At 42.2% G+C, this 12,754-nt stretch overlaps 1 protein-coding gene across 1 annotated transcript in view; it reads right to left on the minus strand.

Annotated features, from left to right (window-relative positions):
* LOC138614833 (POC1 centriolar protein homolog B-like) overlaps nucleotides 1–10,284 on the minus strand; it is a gene marked incomplete at both ends in the record, with an annotated part of 33,307 nt that extends 23,023 nt beyond the window's left edge. The window contains 6 exons of the mRNA XM_069688419.1: nucleotides 7,829–7,906; nucleotides 8,076–8,228; nucleotides 8,502–8,570; nucleotides 8,668–8,801; nucleotides 8,991–9,106; nucleotides 10,100–10,284. Of these exons, the coding sequence (XP_069544520.1) occupies nucleotides 7,829–7,906; nucleotides 8,076–8,228; nucleotides 8,502–8,570; nucleotides 8,668–8,801; nucleotides 8,991–9,106; nucleotides 10,100–10,284 (735 nt within the window). The remainder of the gene's footprint in view (nucleotides 1–7,828; nucleotides 7,907–8,075; nucleotides 8,229–8,501; nucleotides 8,571–8,667; nucleotides 8,802–8,990; nucleotides 9,107–10,099) is intronic.
* Nucleotides 10,285–12,754: the final 2,470 nt, after the last annotated feature.

Consider the following 12,754-nt stretch of genomic DNA (forward strand, 5'->3'; position numbering starts at 1 on the left):
CACACACACACACACACACACACACACACACACACACACACACACACACACACACACACACACACACACACACACACACACACACACACACACTGCTTCCCTTACATATCTGCAGCTGTCCGCCAGTTACACAAACACACAAAGTCACCTGGCCTTCAAACATCAGCCACACATGTTCTGTAACTTTATATCGGTATTAATTAAATATAACTTTTAAAAAGAGCATCTTACTGGAACTGAAATACTGACTCATATTTTCAAGCAAGCACACATTACATGTTTTTTTAATTGGGGTTATAATATTTAAAGAAGCACAGAGAACTGTGGTGAAAATCATGTAACACAACAGTAAAACTGCCTTTTTAATACCAAATATAGAAAGAAAGAAGCTTTCTCTGATGTGTCACACTTGAAGGGTTAATAAAAACACGTGACTTCACTAGACAGAATAAATGTGTTGCGTTCAGGTCATCTACAGTACTACTAGACAGGAGAACCAAAAAGATTACTAGAAAAGAGAAAATGTCCTCCAACACTAATTCCTTGAACAAACAGTGAGCAGCACATGTTTGTGGGTGTCTTTCTCTCTCTTCCTGTCAGGATCCTGACAACAATAACATGTCTGCGCCTCTTCATCTCATCCTACTTCTATCCTCATCCTCACCTCCACCACCACATCGTTTGCCTTCCAGGTGTCCCGGTGACACCTGGAACAGACCTGCATGTCTATTTTTACCCCAGAGCACGGACACACTGTCAGCACGTTCCCACCAGAGGCCCCCCAGGACAGCAGTACCCTTCGGGGGGGGGGGGGGGGGGGAGTGACAGGAACTCAACCAAACAGCTCAGATACAGTCGTGATGTGTCACTGTCTAACCTGCTTTATGTGGGTATTTTATTTTGAAAAGCTTTCCTTTTAACAGAAGATACGGATTCAGATCATACTGGTATATCCATGTTTCTCATGAACTTATACACTTACATACACTTCTGCTGCTGTGAATGATTCACTGCTGGACAGGAGAATCAGAGTGTTTATTGAGTGTTAAACAGAGGACACAAAACCACATTGATTTCTGGGTAAAATAATTAAAGCTGCAGATATTTTGGAGGCTGATGTGTTCACATGATGAGGTCATTTCCTGTCAGTTTGGGATTTCAAACAACACGACTCTGGTAGTCCTAACGTATGAGTACTTTTTGTTGGTGTACTGAGGGAAGTAATAGAGGCGGTCCTGCAGTGTCCTCAGTAACATCACCTCTCTCTGATCAAAAAGCCACACGTGAGGCTTCGAATTTAGAATAAATAGTTTGTGATTGTGACAGATTATAAATGTACTTCCATTGAGGAGTGAAACAGCAGATAAACTTTACAGTGTATAAACATACAACAGGAAAATCCACTGGAGGTCTCACAACACTGAGCAATTATATGAAAGAACAACATGTCCAGTCTTCACTTTATATTGTTGTTGATAAGCTTTGTGAGCACAAATCTTTCAAAAATGTAAAATTTACACAGAAGAAGAGAAAAAAAATGTGTAGCTTTCCAAACTCCATCATTTAGCCAGTTGTTCATGATTCAAATGTCTTTTCTGGAGCAGAATAAGTCAAAAGTGTCCAAGGTTGTAACTGAGCAGAATATTCAGCCTGAGTAACAGAGAGGAAACCATGTTGTGAAAGTGAGCAGCAGAAAGTCTTCCCCTCATGAGGAGGAGCATGAAGTGCTTCCTGTCAGTGAGCGTTGTGTAAGGCTGAGATAAGAGGTGGGGGGGAATCTGAAGAGAGAATCCTTCTGAATTAGTGATAAGGTTTGCCCTCCTCTTCTATTTTTCATGAGGAAGATCAAGTTTTTGGACACTTGCATGTTGCGCCTGAGAGACTGAAGCCGCCGCAGGGAGGCTCGCAGGAAAACTGCATTTTGTGACGTGTTTGTGACGGAGCTGCGCTGTAACTCTGCCGCGGGCCATCGCAGGGCCACGAGGCGTCACGTGATAATCCAGTCAAACGGAGTCTAATACAACACTTGCAGCTGCAGTGAGCACTTTCTGCCACAAGAGGGAGAAACTCAAAAACCTGTTTATGAGCTTTTCCCAAATTTCTTAAATATTAGGTTTACTCAGACTGGATATAAAAGTGGACGTATTAATGGTTCCGATGCAGAAGTGTCTTCAGCTGCAATACCAGCGAGTGCCACTAGAGGTCGGCTCCAAAAAGCCTCCGGCTCCATAGACTCCCATTCAACTTCTCTCATCAAATCCAAAGTGAATAAAATGTGTCCATCAGTTATCTCGGTGTTGTTAGCTAAAGTCACTCCTTCTTATTAGTTTTCTGGAGGTCCATCTGAAAATAATCCCTCATTCATTAGAAAAGAAGATTCAAGAAGACCTGTTTTTGGGGGCGTGTCTGTTTGATTGACAGCCCTGTGGTGCAGTCAGGTTACAGCATATCAGGTGACGTCACTGCTGGTTGACATTTGGGTTTACTCATAAGTCCAGCAGGTACAATCAAATATTCAACATATTTCACCAGTCTCAGGTTACCTTTATATATTTATATTATATATTTTGTGGGTCACGAGCAAATCAACATCCAAATAAACGTTACTCTTCCTCTGCAGTTCCTCTGTCTTCCTTTTTATCCAAAAAGGAAGAAATTAGAAACATAAGATCTTGTGCTGTCTTTGGATGGACTACTCCACCAACACCATCAACTATACAGCCAAACCATCACAGCTCTTCATACTGTTTAAGGACAGTGTTAGTTAAAGTCTGGATGTTTCTGTGTACAAGACGCAAAACCAAAACAATAAGCTTAGAGGCACAAAACTGCACAGAACTCTGACTCTGTGTGTTCAGATCCTCTCTGCTTCATCCAATCAGTTATATCATGTGATTAAATGTTGTGTTTCTTTAACACATGGAGTCCAGTGAGTGAGTGAGAGAGTGAATGAGTGAGTGAGTGAGTGAGTGAGTGAGTGAGTGAGTGAATGAGAGAGTGAGTGAGTGAATGAGAGAGTGAGTGAGTGAGTGAGTGAGTGAGTGAGTGAGTGAGTGAATGAGAGTGAGTGAGTGAGTGAGTGAGTGAGTGAGTGAGTGAGTGAGTGAGTGAGTGAGTGAGTGAGTGAATGTGCTCCATTATGAGTGTGCACAAGCGTGTCCGCCTGGGTGCAGCAGTGTGTGAGTGTGTTGTGCAGCCTCTGGGAGTCTGTGTCCTGATGGAAAGTGCCCCCCCCCCACCACCACACACACACACACACACACACACACACACACACACACACACACACACACACACACACACACACACACACACACACACACACACACACGTTACTATCTTTAGCTCATTTCCGTTATGTCTTGTCACTCGTGTTCTCCTCTACAGCACTTAAATCTGGTATCTAAACCTCCGGGCCATCCAATATCCTCTACTTCCTCTACTAGGAAGCTACAGAGGGCTGGGTGGGGGTGGAGGGGTGTGTGTGTGTGTGTGGGGGGGGGGGGGGTCATGTGTGTTATTGTAGCTGCATGCACACACAAACATGTGGCTTTACATGTTGCACATACACACGCATACACACAGGTCTGTGGCAGGAGGCCGGCTGGTAGAGGATACCTTGTCTGGTCAAACTGGCGTCACCACTAACGTCTGCAGGGACATGAGAGACGGCTCGAGTAACCAAATCAGAGCGTCTGCCATCTAATCACCTCTGAAACACACACATATACACACACACACACACACACACACACACACACACACACACACACACACACACACACACACACACACACACACACACACACACACACACACACACACACACAAATCACCTCTGAAACAGACACAACCATGTGCACCACTGAGACTGTTTATCAGCAGTGTTACTGAAGATGTGGACACAGATCGTGCTGCGGCCATTAAAACCACCTCTGATATACCGAGCATGGCTCCGCCTCCACCAGCCCTCCGAAGACATCCTGTGGTATCAGGTACGGAGATGTCAGCAGCAGGTCCGTTCAGTGCTGGAGGTTCGGAGGTGGAGCCTCTACGGATCGGACTGGTTTCTCTCAGGTGGGACTGAGATCTGGAGAATTTGGAGGCGGAGTCACATCTTTTGTCAATTATTGTATTATCCAGTGACAGACAGCAGACAGCAGCTGATAGACAATGAGGAGACAGATCTGTCCACACAGTGTAGATCTGTCAGCTGACAGTGAGGGCGCCACCTCTGGTTCAGATAACTCCATTCAGACTCACTGACTCCTGATGAACCGTCAGCTCACTGCAGACAGAGAAAGAGAGGAACAGCTAATACCCCATCAGAGTCCTGTCACTGCTGACATCATCTCACACAAACCTCCTGACAGGAAGTCTAAAGCCTGCAGAGGGTGTATCCTCTGACATCAGAACGTCCAGCCTGCAGAGGGTGTATCCTCTGACATCAGAACGTCCAGCCTGCAGAGGGTGTATCCTCTGACATGAGGCCTCAGAGCCTTGGAGGGAAACTGAATTTTACCATCATGCATCAGTTATGAGAGGACATGGTCATGAATTAAGGACACAAAGGTCACTGATGGCAGCAGAAACACTGAGTGCAGGAACCCCCCCCCGCCCCTCCATCCAACCGCCCATGGACCACCTCAGGACATCTCCAACCCCCATCCCCCCACCTCTCCATTAGTCTGTCAGGCTCTCTCGCCCCTTCCCTCCCCGTTTCCTCCCACGCTCTGACCTTGTTAGGGTGATGGAGGGGAAACAGGGCGCAGAGCGGGAAGGAAAGCACTCTGAGGACATCCATGGTGGGGGAAGAAGGAAATCACTGGAGGGGAAGAGGAGGAAGAGGAGAGGAAAGACGAGCTTCCTCAGAGATGACATCTGACGAGAGGGCGGAGCACCTGGGGCTTCCTGCTCTGAACCAATCCAAACAGGAAGAACCCTCACACACACATTCACACTCCAACACACAGTGACTCACACACACACACACACACACACACACACACACACACACACACACACACACACACACACACACACACACACACAGAATGTACATACTCACTACCACATTTAGACGTTCACCACACATAGACCACATTGACACACTCACATTCCCACTGACTGAACTACATTCCACAGTTAACAACGTGTTCACACTCACAGGCTGCAGGAGGCACTGAGGATGGATGTGTATGAATAAGAAATGTGTGCGTGTGTTTCACATTTTGCACTCATTCATGTTACCACAGTGAGTGTTGTGTACCGTCGCATGTGTGTAACGTCGCATGAGTGTAACGTCGCATGTGTGTACCGTCGCATGTGTGTAACGTCGCATGTGTGTAACGTCGCTTGAGTGTAACGTCGCATGTGTGTAACGTCGCATGAGTGTAACGTCGCATGTGCGTAACGTCGCATGTGTGTAACGTCGCATGTGTGTAACGTCGCATGAGTGTAACGTCGCATGTGTGTACCGTCGCATGTGTGTAACGTCGCATGTGTGTAACGTCGCATGTGTGTAACGTCGCATGTGTGTAACGTCGCATGAGTGTAACGTCGCATGTGTGTAACGTCGCATGAGTGTAACGTCGCATGAGTGTAACGTCGCATGTGTGTAACGTCGCATGTGTGTAACGTCGCATGAGTGTAACGTCGCATGAGTGTAACGTCGCATGTGTGTAACGTCGCATGTGTGTAACGTCGCATGAGTGTAACGTCGCATGTGTGTAACGTCGCATGTGTGTAACGTCGCATGAGTGTAACGTCGCATGTGTGTAACGTCGCATGAGTGTAACGTCGCATGTGTGTAACGTCGCATGTGTGTAACGTCGCATGAGTGTAACGTCGCATGTGTGTAACGTCGCATGTGTGTAACGTCGCATGAGTGTAACGTCGCATGTGTGTAACGTCGCATGTGTGTAACGTCGCATGAGTGTAACGTCGCATGAGTGTAACGTCGCATGTGTGTAACGTCGCATGAGTGTAACGTCGCATGTGTGTAACGTCGAATGTGTGTAACGTCGCATGAGTGTAACGTCGCATGTGTTATGTCGCATGTGTGCAATGTCGCATGTGTTTAATGTCGCATGTGTGCACACATTAGTGTGTGTATTAGTTTGATGTGTGTGTGTGTGTGTGTGTGTGTGTGTGTGTATTATCAGTGTGTATTAGCTGTGTGTATTATTAGTGTGTATTAGCTGTGTGTGTTTGTATTATCAGTGTGTATTATTAGTGTGTATTAGCTGTGTGTGTTTGTATTATCAGTGTGTATTATCAGTGTGTATATGTTGTGACGATGATGTCTGTCCCTGAAGCCGGCTCAGTGCTCAAGAATTGTATTCAGCTCCAAAGAAAGTCCAGAAGGAAAATGATGAGCAGTGTTTCAATATTTCAGATTAAAGAGCTTTCATATTTGTAAACGAGCTTAAACTGATGAACCAGATCAAAAACACATTTGATGTTCTTAATGAAGGTTTGGGTGTAAATTAAACATCAATATTAATGTATTAAAATACATGGATTTAACTGCTGAATTTCCTTATTATTACTTATCAATGAATTGGTTTATCATGATTATTTCATGGGAGCATGAAGTGAATATTGGTTAAAAGCTTAGAAGCAATGTACAGTGAGAGCTGCGCTTCACACACCATTAAAGGACCAGAACAGGACATACATGCACATGCAGTGTAATTCTACTTTACAACAGCAGGGGGCGTGATTCCGGGTAACTCTGGATGCTGTGTGGAGGCTGATCCTACTGTAACTATCAGATCTGCTCACAGTCATGTTGTAATATATGAATTATTACTGTAAAGCCAGTGAAGGCCAGATCAGAAACAAAACTCTACCGCTGTGAAATATTCAGTTTGAAATACACAACAACCTCAGGTGGGTTATACAGCAACCAATATAACACACACACACACACACACACACACACACACACACACACACACACACACACACACACACACACACACACACACACACACACACACACACACACACACACACACACACACACACACAGCTCACAGCTCACATCTGAACCAGCTTCAGTTCTGAAGTGTTGTTTTCATAAATACTCATTAAATCTGTAAATGAATACCTGCAAACACCAACGTTTATCCAGGATCAACATTTGTGCACTAAGCGGATCGTGTTAATTCACCTTAATTTCCAACATGTGGTGAACCTGCTGCTAAAGTTCAGGACCTGGTCCCTGCTGGACCGGCCCACAAACGGGCCTTCAGTAAAATATGAAATATAGAAAAAGGAACGATCTGGAAAATACTGAGGTATTAAAAACAGACTCCAGGACAAACATGAACATTTAAATTCACACATCAAACAGCAGTGATGCTTTCTGCTGCATCACAGCATCTCTGACTGCTGAACGGACCATCGGTCTGCACTGCCCCCTGCTGGTCATCGCAGCATCAGCTCCAGAACGGTTTGTTTCATAAACACCATCAGAAACAAAATGTTCATCCGGCGTTTCAATCTTACAAATAAATGGAAATATGCAATTTACATCTCCTGGTTTTCATGCCGGAGTTTTATGGAAGAAACCATATCCACTAAAATGTATTGTTCTTGTGAAATATAACAATATACCTTATAAAGTTGATAGAGCACCCAGCAAAAATAGGCGGGGCCATAAAATGAAGACATGAAAGTGTTTTCCTGTCATGAACCGTGACATGTTGGAACATGTGGAAGTTTATATGAACAGAGTAGATCAAGTTCACGCGAATAAAGTCACAGCATGATTCGGAGGTGTTGGAGGAAGTGCAGCTGGAGATGACCTGACGGATCCTACCGTGCTGCTGTGGACGGACTGCCCCAGCTCTATGACGGCAGGCTCAGTGGACCGCGTGTCTGCTACTGTTGGACTGATCTGTGAAGGACAGGAGACATTAAACAGCTGATCGTGTGTCTCTGAAAACCAGCTACAGTCACATGTCACATCAAATCCTCAGCAGATGGAAACAGAAGGAATAATGATGAATTATTATGAAGCATTCAGTAACAAACATCCTCGGTTAACGAAGTGAAGCCGGACTGACCTGGATGTCTGTGGGCTGTGGCTGATGGAGGTGGGGTCCTCTGGGATGGATGTCAGACAGGTGTGGGGGGGGGTCAGGGGAGGACCTCCAGCTGTGCTGCTGAAGGACATCCTGATAACATCTGCTGTCAAAGTTTGTCCTCCACAGCAGAACCTGCAGCAGAGACACACAACATCCACTTCAAAATATATAGATATATAATTATATCTATATATATTGAATATTTGAGATATATATTGAATATTTGAGATATATATATATATATATATATAGCGTGTGTGTGTGTGTGTGTGTGTGTGTGTGTGTGTGTGTGTGTGTGTGTGTGTGTGTGTGTGTGTGTGTGTGTGTGTGTGTGTGTGTGTGTGTGTGTGTGTGTGTGTGTGTGTGTGTATTTATTTATTTATTTATTTATCCCGTTACACAAACCTGACTGTCAGCTCCTCCGGAGGCGAACAGATCTCCAGATCTGGAGAAGACCACCGACATCACGATGCCCTGAAACACACAGCGGATGTCAGGAAATATCAAATATTATAAACAGCAGAGTCTGATATGATGTTGGAGGTTAAACAGGTCTGTGCTGCAGCGCCACCTTGTGTCCGCGGAGGGTGTAGATGAGACGTCCCTCCAGCAGGTCGAGGATCTTCACCGTGCTGTCGTTGGAGCCGCTGATCAAGTAGTTGTTGGACGGGTGGAAGGAGAAACTGTTGATTCCTGCTGAGTGGACTGAACCACAGAGGGACACAATAAGCCCCGCCCACTAAAAATCACAGGAACAACCATTCAAGCAATGTGAGCAAATACTCACAGAATAAAAGGTCAATTATTTCCTGAGAATTTACAACTACAGACCGCAGGATATTTTACAGATGTTGTGGTGGATATTTATTTACCTGATATTCAGCATCATTGTACCTTGATAATGCTGAATCAGCTTGTTGGTCCTCAGATCCCAGATCTTCAGAGAACTGTCAGCTGCTGAGGACGCGATGCAGCTTCCACTGGAGCTGAACTCCACACAGGAGGCTGACCTGGAACAACACACACACACACACACACACACACACACACACACACACACACACAGGAGGCTGACCTGGAACAACACACACATTACACACACACACATTACACACACACACACACACACAGGAGGCTGACCTGGAACAACACACACACACACACACACACATTACACACACACACACACACACACACACACACACATTACACACACACACACACACAGGAGGCTGACCTGGAACAACACACACACACACACACACACACACACACACACACACACACACACACACACACACACACACACACACACACACACACACACACACACACACACACACACACACACACACACACACACACACACACACACACACACACACACACACACACACACACACACACACACACACACACACACACACACACACACACACACACACACACACACACACACACACACACACACACACACACAGGAGGCTGACCTGGATCAACACACACACACACACACACACACACACACACACACACACACACACACACACACACACACACACACACACACACACACACACACACACACACACACACACAGGAGGCTGACCTGGAACAACAACACACACACACACACACACACACACACACACACACACACACACACACACACACACACACACACACACACACACACACACACACACACACACATATTACACACGCACATTACACATTACGCACACACACACATAATATACAGCAGCACCATCTACAGGACACAAGATCAAACTACAATCAGTGATATTCTGGTATTTGATATTTTAATCGTGAACTTGCTCATATATTATTAGACGTCTGGTTCTATTAGAAATAATAACAATAACAATAATAATAATAATAATAATAATAGTAGTAACAATCAGATGTCAGGTGATCGTGTCATGTTTAATAATGTGACTAAAAGAATGATATTCTAGTATGAAGCTGAGTGGAGGATTTACCGTCCCAGGTGGGTGAAGCAGTTGATGCAGTGTTTGGTGGAGACGTCCCACAGCCGGACGGAGCCGTCGTCTCCACAGGACGCCACCAGACGCCCGTCAGGAGAAAACCTGCAGGACACAGCAGGAAGTTCACAGTCAGGCGGCCGGAGGATTACATCATCTGTTCCAGATGGTTCACGGAAACAGGATCAGCTTTTTATTTTCGCTTTACTCGCTCTCATCTCTTTAAAATGAAATAACTTTGGATTATTTTATGCTGCAGACGCGTCATATTCAGGTCAACTCTAACATAGAAACTCTAAAATAGAAACTCATAGAAACACAGAAACTCTAACACAGAAACTCTAACACGGAAACTCTAACGTAGAAACTCTAACATGGAAACTCTAACATAGAAACTCTAACACGGAAACTCTAACACGGAAACTCTAACGTAGAAACTCTAACCTGGAAACTCTAACACGGAAACTCTAACACGGAAACTCTAACGTGGAAACTCTAACATGGAAACTCCAACATGGAAACTCTAACACGGAAACTCTGACACGGAAACTCTGACACGGAAACTCTAACACGGAAACTCTAACGTAGAAACTCTAAAGTAGAAACTCTAACGTGGAAACTCTAACATGGAAACTCTAACACGGAAACTCTAACACGGAAACTCTAACACGGAAACTCTAACATGGAAACTCTAACATGGAAACTCTAACACGGAAACTCTAACACGGAAACTCTGACACGGAAACTCTAACACGGAAACTCTGACACGGAAACTCTAACATGGAAACTCTAACATAGAAACTGTAACATGGAAACACTAACACGGAAACTCTGACAAGGAAACTCTGACACGGAAACTCTAACATAGAAACTCCAAAATGGAACTCTAACAAGGAAACTCTAACATAGAAACTCCAAAATGGAACTCTAACAAGGAAACTCTAACATGGAAACTCTGACATGGAAACTCTAACGTAGAAACTCTAATATAGAAACACTAACATAGAAACTCTAATATAGAAACACTAACATAGAAACTCTAATATAGAAACTCTAATATAGAAACACTAGCATAGAAACTCTAATATAGAAACTCTAATATAGAAACACTAACATAGAAACTCTAATATAGAAACTCAAATATAGAAACACTAATATAGAAACTCTAATATAGAAACGCAAATATAGAAACACTAGCATAGAAACTCTAATATAGAAACTCTAATATATAAACACTAACATAGAAACTCTAATATGGAAACTCTTATATAGAAACACTAATATAGAAACTCTAATATAGAAACTCTAATATAGAAACACTAGCATAGAAACTCTAATATAGAAACTCTAATATAGAAACAGTAACATAGAAACTCTAATATAGAAACTCTAATATAGAAACACTAGCATAGAAACTCTAATATAGAAACACTAGCATAGAAACTCTAACATAGAAACTCTAATATAGAAACACTAGCATAGAAACTCTAATATAGAAACACTAGCATAGAAACTCTAATATCGAAACTCAAATATAGAAACACTAACATAGAAACTCTAATATAGAAACACTAGCATAGAAACTCTAATATAGAAACTCTAATAGAAACTAACATAGAAATATAGAAACACTAGCATAGAAACTCTAATATATAGAAACACTAGCATAGAAACTCTAATATAGAAACTCTAATATAGAAACTCTAATATAGAAACTCTAATATCGAAACTCAAATATAGAAACACTAACATAGAAACTCTAATATAGAAACTCTAATATAGAAACACTAGCATAGAAACTCTAATATAGAAACTCTAATATAGAAACACTAATATCGAAACTCAAATATAGAAACACTAACATAGAAACTCTAATATCGAAACTCAAATATAGAAACACTAGCATAGAAACTCTAATATCTAATATAGAAACTCATAGAAAATATAGAAACTACATAGAAACTCTAATATAGAAACTCTAATATAGAAACATATAGAAACACTCTAACATAGAAACTCTAATATAGAAAACTAGCTAATATAGAAAACTCATAGAAACTCTAATATAGAAACTCAATATAGAAACACTAGCATAGAAACTCTAATATATAACATAGAAACTCTAATATAGAAACTAACTAATATAGAAACTCAAATATAGAAACATATAGAAACTCTAATATAGAAACTCTAATATAGAAACATATAGCTAATATAGAAACTCTAATATAGAAACACTAGCATAGAAACTCTAATATCGAAACTCAAATATAGAAACACTAACATAGAAACTCTAATATCGAAACTCAAATATAGAAACACTAGCATAGAAACTCTAATATAGAAACTCTAATATAGAAACACTAACATAGAAACTCTAATATAGCATAGAAACTCTAATATAGCTAATATAGAAACTCTAATATAGAAACTCATAGAAACTCTAATATAGAAACTAATATAGAAACTAACATAACTAATATCTAATATAGAAACACTAGCATAGAAACTCTAATATAGAAACTCTAATATAGAAACTCTAAATATACTAGCATAGAAACTCTAATATAGAAACATAGAAACTAATATAGAAACATTAGCATAGAAACTCTAATATATAGAAACTCTAATATAGAAACTCTAATATAGAAA

This window comes from Brachyistius frenatus, unplaced genomic scaffold, assembly GCF_029030835.1.
Source record: "Brachyistius frenatus isolate BFR_SWC_R1_liver_20210118 unplaced genomic scaffold, ASM2903083v1 Contig_587, whole genome shotgun sequence".
NCBI classification, from domain to species: domain Eukaryota; kingdom Metazoa; phylum Chordata; class Actinopteri; family Embiotocidae; genus Brachyistius; species Brachyistius frenatus.